This window comes from Maniola jurtina, chromosome 18 (genome assembly GCF_905333055.1).
Source record: "Maniola jurtina chromosome 18, ilManJurt1.1, whole genome shotgun sequence".
Taxonomy (NCBI): domain Eukaryota; kingdom Metazoa; phylum Arthropoda; class Insecta; order Lepidoptera; family Nymphalidae; genus Maniola; species Maniola jurtina.
In genome coordinates this window covers 2,022,441-2,042,039 of record NC_060046.1, presented here as the reverse complement: position 1 = coordinate 2,042,039, position 19,599 = coordinate 2,022,441, and the positions used below count along the sequence as shown (strand labels likewise).

Here is a 19,599-nt window from a genome sequence, read left to right as displayed (position 1 = left end):
TAACAAAATAAACAAACGGCTTTTTTATTGCCTGGCTACATCGCTTTTATCGTGTCGCCAAACTGTCATTAGTTTGACGACACAAAAAATATTATGTATAAATTTCGGGAATTTCCATTCCATTTTTGTTCACAAACTTTCACGATTCCATAATGTTATTAACTGCTTGATAGCCTCAACATCGGTAAAATGGACGCCGGTAGTACAATTCTCAGTTGCTTGCTTATGTTTCAAATGACCACCGTACTTGTGCTCCTAAATCCAATCAACGACGTACGGAAGATGTCCAGATGCATCAATAAAATAGCCAAATACAATAAAAATTACAATTACTTTGCCATCGCTTTATACTATGGAGCAATTGCATATCTTGGTATGTATATACCTCTGCAAGAGATACACAGCTTGATAACCAATAATACCCTCACAGCCACTGAAAAACTAATAGCCTTCCATAGGATCGAGAAGAACTACTTCATAGCTGGCTTTTCCCTTTTCTTGTTCATCGTGCAACATGGTATTAAAGCCATAGTTACCTATGCAGCAACACTTCTACAGGTAACAATATCAACCAGACAGTCCATTGCGGCTATCGGATGTCACACAACTCAAAAGCATAAGAATCTTCAGCAAACATACTCACCAATGCACATCCTACCGAATTTGTTGAGAGCGAAGAGATCGATATCATATGAGACCATCATGTTTGCTAATGAGGTCCGCGATCAACTACGAGCAGTATTGAACAATTCTTTCAACCGAAACAATACCAGAACTGAAATTATTTCACATATCCTAGAAACTAATGTAAGCAATTTGTCCTCCACCTAGATAGTTTCTTGAAATAAAGCATCACCATCCCTATTTCGTTCGTTTCTTGGTGGTATTTCGTATTGCGAAATCATCGGCGCTATAGTATTGTAAGTACGTAGGAAATGTGCCAAGTATTTGGAAATTCTTTGGAATTACAACGGGGTACGAGGCATCGGGAGATATTTGAAAAGACAAGGCCATAAAAATAAAACGCCGCTACAGAGGGAAAAGAAAAATGTCAAATCGGAATGTGTGAGGGAACGGGGGAAGAAGGAAAATAGGATATTTGCGCATAGAGTGGCGCTTGTGGGGGTGATTAATTGGGTCAATATTTATTCAGATAGAAACCACTGCCTGCCTCGCTGGTCTTACATTTTGCTTGCTAACCATAAGGTTCCAGTTAAAGGTTAAAATTAAAATGGCGCGTAAGAAGTCATTTTGTATGGACTATATATTGTATTTTCGTTGAATACTGAAGCGTCTGTTAATGCCATCTAGTAGCGACATGTTGCAGTTATCATTACTGCTTTCAAAAGCCTATTTCAATGCAGCTCTTTGAGCAAGAAATGGCACATTGCTTTACACTATTATAAAAGTTATTCAGTAATCTCTACAAAAAGGAGCGCAGTAAGACGGAAAATAGATAATTTGCGCTTGTGGGGCTGATTAATTGAGTCAATATTTATTCGGATAGAAACCACCGCCTGTCTTGTTGGTCTTGTGGCTCTAGCTTATTTGCTTGTCAATCATAAGGTCCCAAATTCGAATCCCGAGTCGAAACAGTATAATCCCTATATTTAAAAAGGTGAAACAAACTGACTGAAAGCAACATACAGCTCAAAGAGCTTGCTCTGGAAACTTAAGATTTTACGTACAAGTTTTTTTTTAACGTCCCTTCGTTAAAACTAAAAAAGAATGGTATAAGAATAAGTAAGTATTTCCCCCCAAGCGAATCCAGGGTGGACCATTTAGTCCATACTAAATATTATTAATGCGAAATTTTGTCACCTGTCCTAGCTTTTTACAGTCCATGTGTTTAATGGACTTTGATGAAATTTGAGGTAGAGATAGATTCTGGAGACAGACATAGACTACTTTTTATCCCGGAAAATCAAAGAGTTTCCACGGGATTTATAAGAATCTAATTCCACGTGAGCAAAATCGCGTGTATCAGCTAGTATAATATTAAAAAAACTGACTGACTGACTCATGGACTTGTAGTTAAGCCACTACAAGAAAATTGCATTTTTCATTCACGTTTCTCTGTACAAAAAGAAAAGGATGTTGAGAAAAGTAAAGTAAAGGCGGGGCGATACTAGTTGATAACTAAAAGTTTTTTGCTCTTATGCACAAGAAATGCAAAATTAATATTTTACACTTGGCAAGAACAATCAAAGTAGGAACAAAGCATAGTAAAATTATGCGTGCAGTAGACGATGGTTTGGCAAGCGCTCAGATCCGCTGGCGCCAGGCAGCTATCAGGTACAGTGGGCTAGATAAAAAATACGGTTTATTAAAGACAAAAGACATTATAGAAAGTTTCTTTTATTATTTGATTATCTGTGAGTTCTTACGAGAAAAGTAGCGCGTATTAAGTTTTTAGGATAGAACTTGTGAGTAGGGGAGAAACAGAGTATAGTTGTGAAGTGCTGTTCTATATATTTTCATCGCTCGACATGAAGGGATGAAGTAGCAGAATCAAAAATATATTGTTACTAGATAATGCCCGCCACTTCATCCGCGTGGATTAAGGGTTTTAAAAACTCTTTGATAATAAGTAGTCTATGCCCGTCTCCAGGAGTAAGCTAACTCTGTAATTTCATCAAAATCGGTTAAATTGTTGGGCCATGAAAAGCTAGCAAACAGACAGACAGCCACACTTTCGTATTTATAATATTAGTATGGATGTTAAATCATTTTCTTTCATGATTCATGATCATCATTATCAACCCACTACTGACCAGGGTTTCGTCTCAGAAGGAGCTATGGTACCTAGTGATCCAGTGCGAATTGTCGACTTCACACATCTTTGAGATCATTATGGAGAACTCGCATGGCAGGTTTTCTCACAATGCTTTCCGTCACCGTAAAAGCAAGTGATATTTAATTGCTTAAAACGTACGTACATATTAACTCCGAAAAGTTAGAGGTGACCTAAGATTGAACCTCCAACCTCACGACGCGACGGCCAGGCATGCTACTAATCTAGCAAAAAATGGTAATAGCTTAGTCTGACAACCCAAACTTGGCCAGCGTGGTAGAAAGCAGAGAAGAGCGCCGTGCTCAGTAGTGATACGGCAACGGGTTGATGATGATGACGATAAACCTTACCTACACTCAAAGTTTCACTAAACTTTCAGCGAGTGAGGGCAAGATTGCTTGCAACAAGAATATGTGCAATTTTTATAACTTAGATTGTAACTTACGAGTACCTTTACACCGGAGATCGTATGGTTAGTACCAATTACTTTTTTGGATCGAGTCGAAACTCCCTTAGCGATTTCTTTTGATACAGTATTTTGTCGAACTAGGCCACACCACCCGGCACCCTTGAAACTACTACAAGTTCATGATTCATGCCTGGTACGAAATCAGTTTAACAAAGTAGAAAATTGTACTCTACGAAAATATCCCCGGCCCATTTCGTCCAGTATATACCCTAGTACAAGTTAAAACAACTATAATAACTTTGATAGATTTCGAGTAAAGAAACACTTTAATAATGACAAAATAAAATGGACCTTGATATCTTGTTTTAAGGCTTGAGTTCGTCCAAACATCGAAATCCAGTGCTCCAAGCGAAAATGGCGTGAAATATTAAATAGATAAGTAGTATGTACGATTTTAAATAAGGAGTTTAAGGTTTATTTTATACTGAAGGTATGATTATCATCATCATGAAGCCGTTGCTGGCTCACTACTGACCACGGGTCTTCTCTCATAAAAAAACGAATGAATATTATAGAAAACTCTCAGGAATGCAGGTTTTCTCATGATGTTTTCCTTCACGGTTAAAGCGAGTGATATTTAATTGCTTTTAACTGAAGCTAAGACCATTCAGACAACATGTGTCATATTCAACCTTTTAAATGCAAGTCATAAAAAGGTTGAATAACTGCAATGCATAGGTCGAATATGACTCATTTAGTCTAAATGGCAATGGAATTCATAGTCAGAATAAGGAAGCCCTTATCTTGACTATGAATTCCAGTGTAAGAGTTTCGATATTTGAAATCTATCAACGATGTCGAGAGGCGCAAACTCATACGAAGGGTATAGACCTTGTTTTATTTTATATATTAATCTCACGCAGCGTGTGTGTCCCGTAGGATTTCTCCGGGTCACCGCATTGTAGGTATTTTAGGTTCTTTACGTGACCCGCCGTGACGTGGGCTTTGGTAATTATAAATGAAATATGCATTCTGTTTTAGGCACCCTCAAATTGCCGCTGAGTTTGACAACATCTGGCTACTGTATTATATGACTGCGGCAAAGCCAAAAGGAAGGGGTATGATTTTAGCCAGTCTATGTACAATGTACAAAGAGCAGACTGAATTCCGAAAGCTCGTCAGTTCAAGCCCCACCAATTGCACTATTGTCGTACCAACTCCTAGCACACCTTAACGCTTAGTTGGAGAGGAAAGGATATTAGTCATCATGGTAAACTAATATTCTTACAAAAAAAAGATTTGTATTCAGTGGACCAAAAGTTCCCGGTTCAGAGAACAAAAGTATTTTGATCAGAAGTGTTACACCCTTTAATTCACCAGCTCCACAATTCCTCTTAGTGCAAAGGAACTAACAATAAACTTACTCTCTTCTTATCTCTTTTTGTTCCACTCCGATAATTCTAAGCCAATCTCACTATTTAGCTTATTAATAGTTCTTAATAAGAAAAAAAAATGATTTATTAGTTCCCACAAACAAGAAATTAATCACATCGCCGTCGCTTTGAACTTTAAGTTTCTTTTTTCTCTTACTCATTCACTTTATTCGCTCATCTTGAAAAGCTTACCGCGAAACAAAGAAAACTTTCAAATAATGACCATCTAAATCCCCGGAGCGCGGATAAAAAGTACTCTAACCGTAATTATGTCAGAGAGAACTATCGGGCAGTATTTGCTTTAAGATTTATTTTATCCACCAAATCCTCTCAGTGGTCTTATGTCTCGGCCACTAAGTAGGGGACAGTCAGCATCCAAGTTTTGTAAATCTCAGCCATCGAGACTTCCGACTTCATCCCCTTTATTATCGGCGCGTATGAATCTAATTGATTACCCACGGAAATATAGAGTTCAGTTGTTCTAACTAAGCTATGTAGGTTTATTTTTTACTAGTCGACCTGCCCCAGCTTCGCCTGGGTGGGCTAAGCTTAGCTGTTCCATAGATAAATATGAATGCGTTATATAAAATAGGTATAACCATAAGTACATAATATAAACCTTGCCTACTCGTGAAATGTTTTGAATAATAATAATAATCTGTATTGCATTACATTAAAAAATATAGATACCATTTTTTAACCAAATTGAATTTGTTTGATTTGTTAATATTCAAATGAGAATCAAACAACGTTAGTATGGATAACGCTGGAGAGTGCGCTAAGGAATTTTTTCTTAAAAGCTTCGTACTAGAAAAAGTCATTCAATAACAAATCAATAAGTACTTAGTAGATAATGTGATACGGAAGCATCTATAACCCAAAAGTATGGGTTAATAGATGCCACTGACAATAAAAGTAATAAAAGTATACGAAATCGATAGAAATAGCAATTCTCGATTGAATGATCGGAGGAAAAAGTCCGGTTGCTGTTTCAAAGGACCGAAGAACGAATAAATCCGGTGGAGTTTTATCAAGATAAAGCCTTTTTACTGGTTTCGTGGATCAGTCGGATGCAAGTAGATTTTTCTAAGCTACTCTTTAAATGATATGTTTTCTAGTGTTTAACTTAAGCTGTTGTAATGGCTACTTACAGCTTTTATAAATAAACTAGACGAATCCTGCAACTTCGTCTGCATGAAGTTGCATAATTGGCTGTACTTATTGTTTGCATTGACTAAGAAGGTTAATTTTTTTATAGCTCCTAGGGATCGTAAACCTCAGTACATATTTTATTTTACTTTAACTCAATAACTCCACGTATTCCTGAGAAAAAAGGGCATGACAAACAGATTCTATAAGGCTTTCTTGACTACTTTTATGGTACGAAACCCTAAAAATCATTAGATAACAAATCAGTACATACTTAGAAGATAAGTGATACGTAAGTATCTATATCCCGAAAATATTGGCCATTGTCAATAAAAGTAATAAAAGTATCATTCGAAATCGATAGAAATAGCAATTCTCGATTGAATGATCGGAGGAAAAAGTCCGGTCGGTGGCTGTGTCAAAGGACCGAAGAACGAATAAATCCGGTGGAGTTTTATCAAGATAAAGCCTTTTTACTGGTTTCGTGGATCAGTCGGACGCGAGTAGATTTTTCTAAGCTACTCTTTAAATTATCTATTTTCTAGTGTTCTACTTAAGCTGTTGTAATGGCTACTTACACTTTTATAAATTAACTAGATGATGACCGCGTCTTTTTCCACGTAGAGTTTTTTAAATCCCGTGGGTACTCTTTGATTTTCTGGGATGTCCGTGCCCGGGATTCATAAAACAAAAATTTTTGTTTTATGAATCCAGATTGTTTTAAGATAGACAGACAGTAAATAAATAGATTATCTGCGACGTCATATTACGAGTATAGCTACGTACGTAGCTATAATCTTAGAGGAAGCCAAGGATACCTGATCTAAGAAAATGTTTATTGTTTGACAATTGTTGTAAAGGAACCTGTGACCCAATAGATACACAGATACATATAATAATATAAACATTCCACTAAAAACATAAAGCTCCCATCGTCGGTTAAGAATCATAAATAATAGTACAATGCTTCAAGTGCCAAGCTGAAGAATAGTACAGTTGATATTAATCGTGATCTCGGAGTAGGGCAGTGAATATGTCAGAGATAACGCTATGGGAGGCTCTCAAGACAAAAGGAGATAGATAGACAAAAAAGAGATAGATATAGCGTCCTGCTAATGGCCTCTGGCAGCAGTCTTAAAGGCGGCTCGCGTAAATAAATGAGGGAATGTGTTTCCTTTTTCTATTTTTAGAGTTCCATGTCCCTAAAATAGAAACGGTCCTTTAATAGGGTTAAGTTTCTACAAATCTGTGCTTTTTAGTATTACTTAATTTAATTTGTCTACGAAGGCAAAGTGTGGTTTGCACTAGTTTTGACAGTAAGTATACATTAAACTTAATTAGAAACTATAAGTTCAATCCCCATCGTTTCGATCATTTCGTTTTGTTTTAGTGTCTTATTTAATTTAGATGTATCGATTTAAAATTTAGCGGCATTAATTGGGTATTTACCGGAAAACCAGAAGAAAGATCTGTCTGGTGGGAGACTTCGGTCGTGGCTAGTTACTACCCTACTGGCAAAGCCGTGCCGCCAAGTGATTTAGCGTTCCGGTACGATGCCGTGTAGAAACAAAGGAGTATATGGGTTCAATGAAAACTGCCATACCCCTAATAAGTTAGCTCATTTCCATCTTATTCTGCATCATCACTTACCACCAGATTGCAGTCGAGGGCTAACTTGTATCTGAATAAAATAAAAAAAAGATAAAAGCTACGGGACCAAAGCCTATCAGGCGCTTACTTAGCTAGTTTTTTCCTTTTATATATGATTCAGCCAGGGGCTGGGACGAGGTTGTTTCACGACTGCTTGCTGCTGAAACTAGGTTAGATTTGCTTACTGCGTTTAACTTTTTTTTTTGCGAAAGTGAAAGCGAAGTCGCGACTCGTAACCCATTTAAAGTGGGGTAGGAAAGATTTTATAATTGAGCACAGCCGGCTTATTTGCATTAAATAATTAGAAAGATACCTGGGTATTTCAAATCTATATTAACCCATGGATAGTGATAGTCATCTACACTAACATTATAAAGAGGTAAAATTTGTAATTTTGGATGCAGGGGTGATCTCTGGAACTAATAATCCAATTCAGATTTTTTTTTCCTGATAGATAGATTCATAATCCGCAAGTGCTATAGGTGATAAATTGGAACAAAGTCGCAGTAAAAAGCTAGTATTATTATAAATAAACTAGCTGATGCCCGCGACTTCGTTCGCGTGGGTGTAGGTTTTTTTTAAATCCCGTGGGAACTCTTTGATTTTCCGAGATAAAAAGTAGCCTATGTGCTAATACAGAGTATAATCTATCTCCATTCTAAATTTCAGCCCAATCCGTCCAGTAGTTTTTGCGTCAAGGAGTAACAAACATACACACCACACACACACACACACACACACACACACACACACACACACACACACACACACACACACATACAAACTTTCGCCTTTATAATATTAGTGTGATAGTGTGATGCGCAAGTATGATTGTGTACCTTTCTAATTAAGGAAAACCTATTATGCATTGTTGTGTTGAAACTTTATACAGGTGCGATCGGCACGTTTCTTTGTGCTATAATATTGATGGTACGTTTAAGAAGCGCGAGAGTCAAATCGCAAAGCATCTTGGGCTTACTAACGCTAGATAAAAAAAACCGGTCAAGTGCGGGTCAGACTCGCGCACCAAGGGTTCCGTACATGGGTAATTATTCCAACATTTTGCACGATAAATCAAAAACTATTGTACATAAGAATAACTAAAAATCTGTTTTAGGATGTACAGGTAAAGCCCTTTCATATGAAAAAGTCATTCAATAGACTCTTTCACTTGGTATTATTATCTTATTTTTAAAATTGAAACACACTTTAAATTTTTTTTAATGATGTAACCACAAATTAGCGGTTTTCGGATTTATTCCTGTACTTGTGCTATAAGACCTACCTACCTACCAAATTTCATGATTCTAGGTCAACGGGAAGTACCCTGTAGGTTTCTTGACAGACAGACAGACAAAAAGTGATCCTATAAGGGTTCCGTTTTTCCTTTTGAGGTACGGAACCCTAAAAAATGGAATAAGTAATTATTATGAGTTAAATATTAAATATATTCGTATCCCTGTTCCAAAGAAGTATAAAGAACTCGATTTAATCTCAACAAAACCAACAGTTCATTACACTCTTCGTTTAAAAATACACAAAAGAGACACTGAATATACTCTCCCCCTTCATTTTATTGTAGCCATTTTCTGCGAGGCTTTGTTGGTTGGGACGCTTAGCTCGCGACTGTGAGGGGTCCAAGTCATAAGCGACTAACAAGAAACGAGCTATTATTAGTTATATAATATTTCAAATAAATCACTACCCCATTAAATTCCAAACTGTGTTTGTTTGTTGGTTTGTCCTTTAATCACGTCGCAACGGAGTAACGGATTTTTTGCATGGGTATAGATAATGTGCTGGAGAAAGACAAAAGCTACTTTTTATCCCTGAAAAACAATGAGCTTCCACGGGATTTTTGTCTAAATCCACGCGGATGAAGTCGTGGGCATTAGATAGTAAATAATAAATTAGCCAACTTATGTTTCCAATATAGAATTGCTACAAAATTTAACCTAAAGAATAATACGACCAAAGCCGAAGGCCGTCAAACCTGGTGATTGTATTATGCATTCTTCACCACACAATCAACAGGAAAAAAAAATTGTGATGTATCAAATAGATTTTCTTACCTAAATAATAATTGTTATTGTAAAGCTGTCTTACGTTCTGGACATGGTCATCTAGAAAAGCGGTACTTACAAAGGATTTTTGAAATCACTACGTCTTTTAGTAGCCTTTTCATCCAATTCGCTGGCTTTTCCTTCTTGTGCCATTCCACCGAGTCCGAGGCCTGAATCCAGATTCCAGATACATCTGATATAACTTTAAATATTAACGTTTATTTGTGTTTTCGAGTAGCGGAAGGGTTGGAAGCTTGTAAATATCTTATGCTTACTAGATTTTACTGTGGGGTCATTCAACTTTTCAGACTTACTAAGAAAATTGGTTGTTTTATTTTACAGTGGACTTGGCGTCTTCCTAAACTACAGACTTTAGCATCGTAGTACTAATATGGTACGTATCACATTGATACTTAGAATCGTTGCATTTTCTATTAGAGACATTAAGCTCTACTTATATAAATACGCTGGATTTGCGTTTGCCGATGATTGCGAACTTGATTTTCGCCATTTTATGCATGGAATGAAAACTTCATTAGGGGCGCTGTGTGATTTCGGGATGGTCAAAAATTTCAAGATCACGTCATCGACATGCAAATATTAAAAGATTTTTTAGATTAATAAAAGCCTAAATCTACGCGGGTGACGCCGAGAGCATCATTTAGTAAAAAATACACGTTGCTTTATATTTTACTTTGTTTTTGTATAACTAAAAAATCAATTTGGCATCCTGAACTAAAAGAGTATTTTCACATTGGCAGTATTAAGAGTTATAGTCCCCGTAGCAATAGTCTACGCCGTAGACTCTTGCTACGGTGATTGTCTGGTAGCAAACTAACGAGTAGAAATCCGTGATCAAAATTGTAGATACATACATAATTTTAGCGAAACTCCAAAACTCCTAAGCATGTCTTTATTTTGCTTCGTAATAAGTATTCTTCTAAGTTGGTAATAAAATATAGCGAACACTCTGAGTGTTTTGGGGCGAGTAAGTGGAAACTTTTTACGGAGGATACTTCCTGTGTTCACACGTGCACAAACTTTTAATTCCGCACCCGCTGATATACGTACTCTAAATATAGATCACACTAATATTATAAAGGAGAAAGTTTGTATGTGTGTGTGTGTGTGTGTGTGTGTGTGTGTGTGTGTGTGTGTGTGTATGTGTGTATGTTTGTTACTCCTTCACGCAAAAACTACTGGACGGATTGGGCTGAAATTTAGAATGGAGATAGATTATACCCTGGATTAGCACATAGGCTACTTTTTATCCCGGAAAATCAAAGAGTTCCCACGGGAATTTTAAAACCTACATCCACGCGAACGAAGTCGCGGGTATACAATAAAAAAATGTCAAATTCACTCAATATCGACCGGTCAGATAAAAATTGCTACGCCTTTATCTTTATAATAAATTAAAATAGATTAGAGTGAAGAGGATTTACATTTCCGCTTTATGACAGTAATGAGCACTTAATGAGAAAAGCCACAGCGGGTCAGTTTCGTCTCTATAATAGTTACTGAAGGCATATTATGCTAAATACTGCTAACATACTAAGATGCTAAAGATTCAGAAGTGTAAAAAAAATACAAATTAAGTTAAAATGTTTCTCATTAAGTATTTCTAAAGCATTGGTTTGGCATAATTGTAATTATCATCATTTTAGAATCACAATCTCAACTCTCTGTCTCATCTAACACATAATTCATCTCTATCAGATGATAAAAACGCAAACAACGTTATTCAAAATTTAAAAAATCAAAGTTTTTTAATATATTTAGCTTGATAAGCCATAAAGCAAAATGAGGAGAAGGGAAAGATGATGATACGATCAAACCATCGTTATTTTAAAATGAGGTTAAGTATAAGGTTATAAATAAAGTGAGCATCTATGGTTTGTTTATATCAATGTACCTACCAGTCCCCTTTTTCAGATGTTTAAACTTGAATCACTAGTTTCGGGAGTTAGTCGAGCGCCTTAACTTTTAAAAATTGGCTCTTTTTATATGCCCGTGTGTTTCTAAAAATTCTTTAACTCAGATGAAGAGAAATTTTCGTGTAGGAAAATAGTTTAAGCTAGGTATTTTCTGTCGTTTATGCTTCGCTACAAAAATGTATGCTATGATAGTTAACAATGTTGTTGTGAACTATTTTATGTATAAAACTTTGACTAAACTATTTATCGCAGGAGCACAAGTAAAGACGTCTTTTTTCATGGAGAATTTCCCAAAATTTTTGGCATCTAAAGAGTTTTATAAAGCTAGGGAAAATAGTCAAACATTCTTGTAAATACCTTTCATGTTATGATTTTTATTCATATTTTTAAATTTTGTTTGGCACAATATTTTGCTAATAAAACCAAGCTGTAAACAAAAGTTGTGTTAAACGCTTATGGTATTCGCAAAATATTGTATCCAGTTCACTCATTTCTACTTTTAATTATATCTTAAAATAAAGCCTAGTATTGAAGTTATTATACAGCTACTCTACTTTACAATTTAGTACCGAAAATAATGCGTAAAGTTTTTAACTGCCTATTATTAGCATATTATATATAAGTACGTTTTTCTTATAAGAAATTATATTACCTCAAAAACACTATCCCTATCATATTCCCTCTCGAAACACAGTCAAAAAAAAGAGTTTCAAAATTGAGGCAAAAACGAAGCGGAAGGGTTATAAGAGCATCGGTGATGGAAAAGTCATGTCGTACTGGTCCATGACCTGCTTTTTTCGGTAAATGCAAAGAAAATACTATGTTTACATATTTATAGGCGGTGTCCTATTGAGAGTATGCCTACCTTTTATACCATATAAAACAAATAGTACAAATAACAGTACTTATTTCTTGAAGCATGATGTAACTAATATGGCAATGTATGCTTTTGATAAAATCAGTTTAGCTTATTTTACTGTAGAATATTTATGTTAGAATAAATGCAATAACTTGAAAGTTAACACGACAGATTTATATCAAAACCTTTTATAATACACACACATACTCACGCTCACATACTCACACAAATACATACATAGAACCTACATTAATTAATTTGAAAATCCAAAAAAACACCGTTCATAGTTTTGTTTCCATTTCTATCAGCAGTCTCCCCTTACAGTATTTTTTTTTTACTTTTTGGATCGCATACGAAAACATGCTACTTTATCTATTTACGTATCTAGTATCTCAAGATTACATCCGAAAATACTCTCGATTATTTTCTTATAATATTAATGTATGCTCTCGAAACGAATAAAACCCATTAAGCGCGAGTCAGAGTCACACACGAAGTGTTCCGTACCACCGCACAAGATTTATTACTTTTATGTGATTTAAGTACAAAAACTAATATTTGTTCATAAACACATTTATTTACATTTTTTTGTGATATTTTACTACAAATTCACGGCTTTCGGATTATTTCGATTACTTGTGCTATAAGAACTTCCTTCCTATAAAAATTTCATGATTGTAGGTCAACGGGAAGTTTTGATTCCCTTTTCTTTACAGACACGACAAACAGACAGACAACGAGTGATCCTATAAGGGTTCCTTTTGTCCTTATAAAGTACGAAACGCTACAAATAAACAGCACTTATATAAAACGTGGCAAAAACCGAGCCTGTGATGGAAAAGCCGTGTTGTGACAGTCCGTGACCTGTTTTCCGGTAAATGCGAACGGTACGGTATGTTTACATAATTGTGGGCGGTTATTGTATCGCATATTACATCCTAGGGGTATAATACGCTCGGCGATGGCTATTCATAGGGTTGGATTACATTTTTAAATTGCACGAGTTGAAATAAAGCCTATAATATTACGTACATAGGACATACTAGCTTTTTTAAATTCATTCTGGGAAAGATCTTAACCACAATCACACCTGATGGAAAGTGATGATGTGGTCTAAGATGGTACGCATTTACCTAGAAGATGCCTATTCACTCTTGTTGCTGATGCCCAAGACTTCATCAAATGTAGCCAAGACACTGTCCAGGACAGACTATATCCATGTAAAAAATCGCATCAATCCGTTGCGACGTGTATGAAGGACAAATCAGCAATTTGATGATATGGGTGCATAATTGTGGGCGGTTATTGTATCACATATTACATCCTAGGGGTATAATACGCTCGGCAATGGCTATTCATATGGTTGGATTACATTTTTAAATTGCACGAGTGGAAATAAAGCCTATAATATAATGTACCTACATACTCCATGCGTGAAGAGAGCTACTACTCAGAGTAACTCTACAGTGTACGTGAATTTGCCAGGGTTTAACCACTTGAATGCACTGGTCAGATCCTTAAAAAAAAGGCAGCTTACAAGGTGCTGGCGTTTAGTATGCGAGCTTAACGAGTCGAAATCGACACATGTATAACCTTAAGCTCCTAGGTGCAGATATCTACAGACTATGGTAAATTATTTGACGATTCAAAAGCACTTGTAAAAGTTTATTTGAATAAAAATCTATTCTATTCTATTCTATGCCAGAAGTCTGACCCTATGAGCATAATCTACTATTGGCCCGCTCTAATGCTTAAACTTAGCATTCAGCTAGGGAAAATAACTAAGAATAGGTATTGAATTTGTACAAAATACCTAATCCAATTTCTGCAACGTCACAAAATTACATTATGAAAGAAAAAAAAAGGTATGCAACGTAAGAATGAGTAGAACAATAACACTCAAAGTATTCCATTCGACTCATAAAAAACTGTTTTTTTTTTTGTAAAAACAAACCCTTTTATCTGATTACAGAGCTTCCTAATGCCGGAGCGAAATGGCAAGTTTCCGGGCTGTAAGCAATATTTCTGTGAAAAAAGCATAAAAGTCCGTTCGGTGTTTTTACGGGTTCCGGAAACCTGTGTAAAGGTAGACAAACAAAATAATAGAAAATTGCCAACGTTCTTCTGTTACGAGAATCTTTGAAAAGATTACAACGTTCCAGCATCGTAAAATTGGTAGTTACCCAACAATGATTTACAAGTTACAGGAATATTGCTATTGATTTCGTTCTTCATCGTGCTAATGTGATTATTATTCCTCAATTCCTATAATCGAATATTCCTCTAATAAAAAGTAACATGGAACTACTAAGAAAGGAAATACAATGTAATCACACTAACAATAAAGACTATAATGTGTGTGAGTGTGTGTTTGTTACTCTTTCACACAAAAAGAACTGGATGGGTTAGACTGAGAATGGAGATAGATTATAGCCTGGATTAACATAAGCTACTGTTTATCCTGGAAAATCAAAAATTTCCCACGGGATTTTTAAAAAACCTTTATAACAAACCCAATAGCTACTTTTACAATATGTTAACTATACTATATTATAAAGTACATGTTGTGATAAAAACTTTTGAAAAAATGTAGTCCCGTGCGCGTACTTCAACTTCACTTAAAAACAATACTAATAATGTATGCCTAGTAAATTTATAGAATAGTTTTGTCCATCAAATGCCATAAATTGTATAGGAAGTTGAATATTTCAGACTATTTGGAGTAAATTCCTTACCCCAGCTAAATGTTTCTCGTGCATGAAACTATCTCCGGCATTATGTATGAAGAGAATTCACAAGTCATAGTTTTCTACCCCTTCCATTATATAAGCTTAGCATGAGTTTGAGTATGTCGACAACGTTGATATAATATGTCGTATATTATAATACTCTAATGTCAACGTTAAATAAAATATACGTTAACGAACTTGTTTTTAGGGCTCAAATTATTATTAAAATAAAGGAAAAGGTGACTGAACTGTACTCAAAGTACTGGACGGATAGGGCTGTTTGGCATGCAGATTGCTATTATGCATCGATGTATATGGATTAGCCTTTCCCATACAATTCCGTCCGCAAAAATACGCTTGAATCTTACGTCATCGTCATTGACAAAGTCAAGAGACTTTTGCAATTTCTCTTGACTTTTTGAGCGCGTTTTTATCTTCGAAGGGCCCATAATAGCCGAAAAAATCCGATGAGAAAGGATTTTTGAAATATTTTATTTGGGGGTGAAATAGGGGTTTGAAATTTGTGTAGTTCACGTGAACGAAGTCGTGGGCATAAGCTAGTTAATGTATGATAATAAAATAATAGTTTAGAGCAGAATTTTATTTTCTCTCTGTAATACTGAATGAAGTACTTCATAACAAAATAGATATTATATGACTATTTTACTCTAAAGTTTTCGAGAATCGAAATCTCCTTTTCGAGATATTTAAACTCACACTAAATGTAGGCTGTTCCTGTGCAAACAATGATAATATGAGAAAGTTTAATAAAGCTAACAAACTTCCATATGAAACTTAGAGATGGTTTTGCGGTGTTTCGTGTCATGGTAAGAGGACTGCGCTTTTAGCTTATTTTGCTTTATACTCTACTTTGTTTAGTCAAGAATTTAAGCTACCTATTTTAAACTTACATCTCTATTTCACACAGCAACCTACTCTACAAATAGTTGTTTAAAATATTATAACACGGAGTAGATTAGTGTCAATTGTTTCACTACCTCCCTTTACTCTCATTAAAAAATAAGTAGAAAAACGTTTAATAATCACGCCATATTTTCTCTTTTGGTTCATAGTTCATTTTTTGCTATTTAATCAAAGGATATGGTTAATTTTTAGTAAGTGAAAGGTTAGGTGAAAGTCAGGAAAAATCTGTAATACTTACCAACTACTAAATTACCTCATAGATACATATTAGGTAAATTACATACTAAATTACCTCCATGACGGCTTCGGTCAAGGAGAATATTTTCTTATTTAAATTTCAACGAATGATTCAACAAAAAAAGAGGATTTCTCAAAATAATAAGTAAATGATAAATATCTATGTTAAACATAAGTAGATTTCCTCAAAGCAATTCCACTCAAACGCATATGGAATTGTAGATACAAGTATCTTCTAGTGTTAATGAAAATTACAATTACGAAGTTAATATTCGGCTGGCAGGAGGAAACTCATGTCACAGTTGACTTGCACAGGTCTCTGCGCAAACAATGATACGCGGGAGTTTGATAAAGCTTACAAAGTTACGAGCATACATTGAACTTGGCGACAGTGGATTTGCAGCGCTAGTGTAATGTTGGGAAGACTGCTTCCATAATGTCATAGCCTAAATATATAAAAAGAAAACATGGCTAACTGACTGATATATTACAGACAGACAGACAGACAGACACACTTTCGCATTTATAATATTAGTATGGATATAAGGAATAAATATGTATTATAGGAACTATATATAAATATGTATTGTAGTAATATAGCTGGCCGCTACTTCATCCGTGTGAATTTAGATTTTCAAAAATCCCGTGGGAACTCTTTGGTTTTCTGGGATAAAAAGTAGCCTATGTGCTAATCCAGGATATTATCTATCTCCATTCCGAATTTCAGCCAAATCCATCCAGTAGATTTTGCGTGAAGGAGTAACAAATATACACACACACACACACACACACACACACACACACACACACACACACACACACACACATACAAACTTTCGCCTTTATAATATTAGTGTGATTTATTTTTCATGTACCAAAATTTTAGTTACAAAGTTATAGTAAATTTACAGCTCTAATGTCTGAGAAAGCGACCGGATACAAATTAGATTTCATACAAAGTTACTAAGATTAGGAAGTTCTAATTTCCTGAACACGCATTCATGAATTAAGCTATTCACGGTTACAATAACCTTAGAGCTCCATATCTGTACCTCTTATCTCCTGAAACAATGCCTGAATAACAAACTAATTGCTAGCTAACATCACTACTAATATAAATGCAAAAGTGTGTTTGTTTGTTATTTTGTACTTCAATCATAGCGCAGCCGAGCGACGAAGCGACGTTATTTTTTGCATGGATACGGATATTTGAGGTACGTCAAAGACTTGGAAAGCGATATAGGCAATGGCAATATACCATATACATATTATGTTCACTGTAAATAACGTATAAAATTCGGGTTGTTAATGAATAAGACATAAGATACAAAAAGCACGAGAGTAGAAGAGACAGTGTTCTACAAATGTACAAAAGTGTTGCAGTTTTTAATCATCACTTTACTTACACACTTTTTCACATTATGATGTAATTAGATATAAGCTAATTTTTACTTCGAGAAATCAAAAAATTACCCACGAAAAAATCTTAATTCACGCGAACGAGGGCGTGGCATCATCACACTTAATATTATAAAGGCGAAAGTTTGTATGTGTGTGTGTGTGTGTGTGTGTATGTTTGTTACTCCTTCACGCAAAAACTACTGGATGGATTGGGCTGAAATTTAGAATGGAGATAGATTATACTCTGGATTAGCACATAGGCTACTTTTTATCCCGGAAAATCAAAGAGTTCCCACGGGATTTTTAAAAAACAACGTCCACGCGAACAAAGTCATGGGCTGGGCATCAGCTAGTCTAGTATAAAATTATAATGTATTTACTAATTACCTATTAACCACTCTATCGATTTTGACATTTAGTACAGTGATAGGTTGTGTCCCGATAAATGACATGAACTACTTTTTATCACGAAAAAATATCAAAAAGTTTCTAAGGGTTTAAAAAGTAAATCCATGCAATGTCGGGGCATCATGTAGTGTAAATATATAAAAAAGGAAAAGTGACTGAGTGACTGACTTACTGATCTATCAGCGCACAGCTCAAACTACTGGATCTGGCCTTTTGGCATGCAGATATAGCTATTACGACGGCGATATCCGTTAACAGGGCTCTCTCTGTCACTCGCTTCATACAATCGTAGTTCCAAATTCATTTGAATACTAAGCAACCAAAGTCCATGAAATTTTGCAGACATATTCTAGAAACTAATATCTATATCTGTGGTTTTCCAGATTTCTGTTAAAATATTCGGTTTCAAAGTTACGCGGTCTTAAAAAATTACATACAAAATCTTTGAGCCCCTGTAATTTCAAAACTACATATTTTTAGAAAAATCTAAAACACCACAGATACAGATATTAGTTTCTAGAATATGTCTGCAAAATTTCATGGACTTTGGGTGCTTAATATTCAAATAAAATTGGAACTACGATTGTATGAAACGAGTGACGGAGAGAGCCCTGTTAAGATAGGGTTTTTAAAAATTCAACCCCTAAAAATAAGTAAAATAAGGATTTCTGTAGTCCACACAGATAAAGTCGCGGCCATAAGCTAATAATAATACCTATAAATGCAAATAGGCCTCTTAAGTACGAGTTATTTATTCATCCACTCGGCCGATCTGAACTTGGATTAACATTGTTGAACTATCCAATACAATCGTTTGTTATTGTTATGATTACGGAATCAGGGCACATTATTACTATTGTATTACAAACAATAATAATAGGTAAATACATACATATAGTATTTTAGTCAGCGGTAGTTTGTTAGTTCAGGCAGTGTTAAGAAGATTAGAGGCAAAGGCTATTGTAGTCGGGAATACCTTAATTCGTGTTCAGGAAATTGTAACTTTCTTAATGAAATGAGTGTGTGTAAGTTAGTGATCCGTTGTTCATTAGTTTGCTTAAAAGATATATAAAAATTGCAGAAACATTGTCATAGTAATGCATGGTTATAGTTCAAGAGCTGGAGAGTGACATAGGCTACTTTTTATCCCGGAAAAACGAAGGGTTCCCACGGGATTTTTGAAAATCTAAATTCACGCGGATGAAGTCGCGGTCAGCTATATTACTACAATACATATTTATATATAGTTCCTATAATACATATTTATTCCTTATATTCATACTTAATATTATAAATGCGAAAGTGTGTCAGTCTGTCTGTATGTCTGCTACCTTTTCACGGCCCGACAGTTTAACCGATTCTGACGTTTGGTACAGGGTTAGCTTATATCCCGAGGACGGACATAGGCTACTTTTTATCCCGGAAAATCAAACAGTTCCCACGGGATCTGTAAAAAGCTAAATCTCTAGTAAGTAATAAATATGTATTATAGGTTTATGCACTGAGCGAAAAAAAAAGTCAAAAATGATAACAGGCTGCTTTAAAATGAGTCCCTTTCCATTTATACCGAACGAATCCCAAAGGACTCATCGAGCGGAAATTCGGA

General features: G+C 35.3%; 2 protein-coding genes across 2 annotated transcripts in view; one reads left to right on the top strand and one right to left on the bottom strand.

The window, feature by feature from the left end:
- The window catches only part of LOC123874317 (acetylcholine receptor subunit alpha-like 1), a 336,305-nt gene that overhangs the window by 303,468 nt on the left and 13,238 nt on the right, over positions 1–19,599 (bottom strand). The gene's annotated exons all lie outside the window — the stretch shown is intronic.
- On the top strand, positions 37–866 carry LOC123874331. The gene has a single exon (XM_045919605.1). It carries the CDS (start codon positions 190–192, stop codon positions 829–831), a length of 642 nt encoding a protein of 213 aa, XP_045775561.1. The 5' UTR covers positions 37–189; the 3' UTR covers positions 832–866.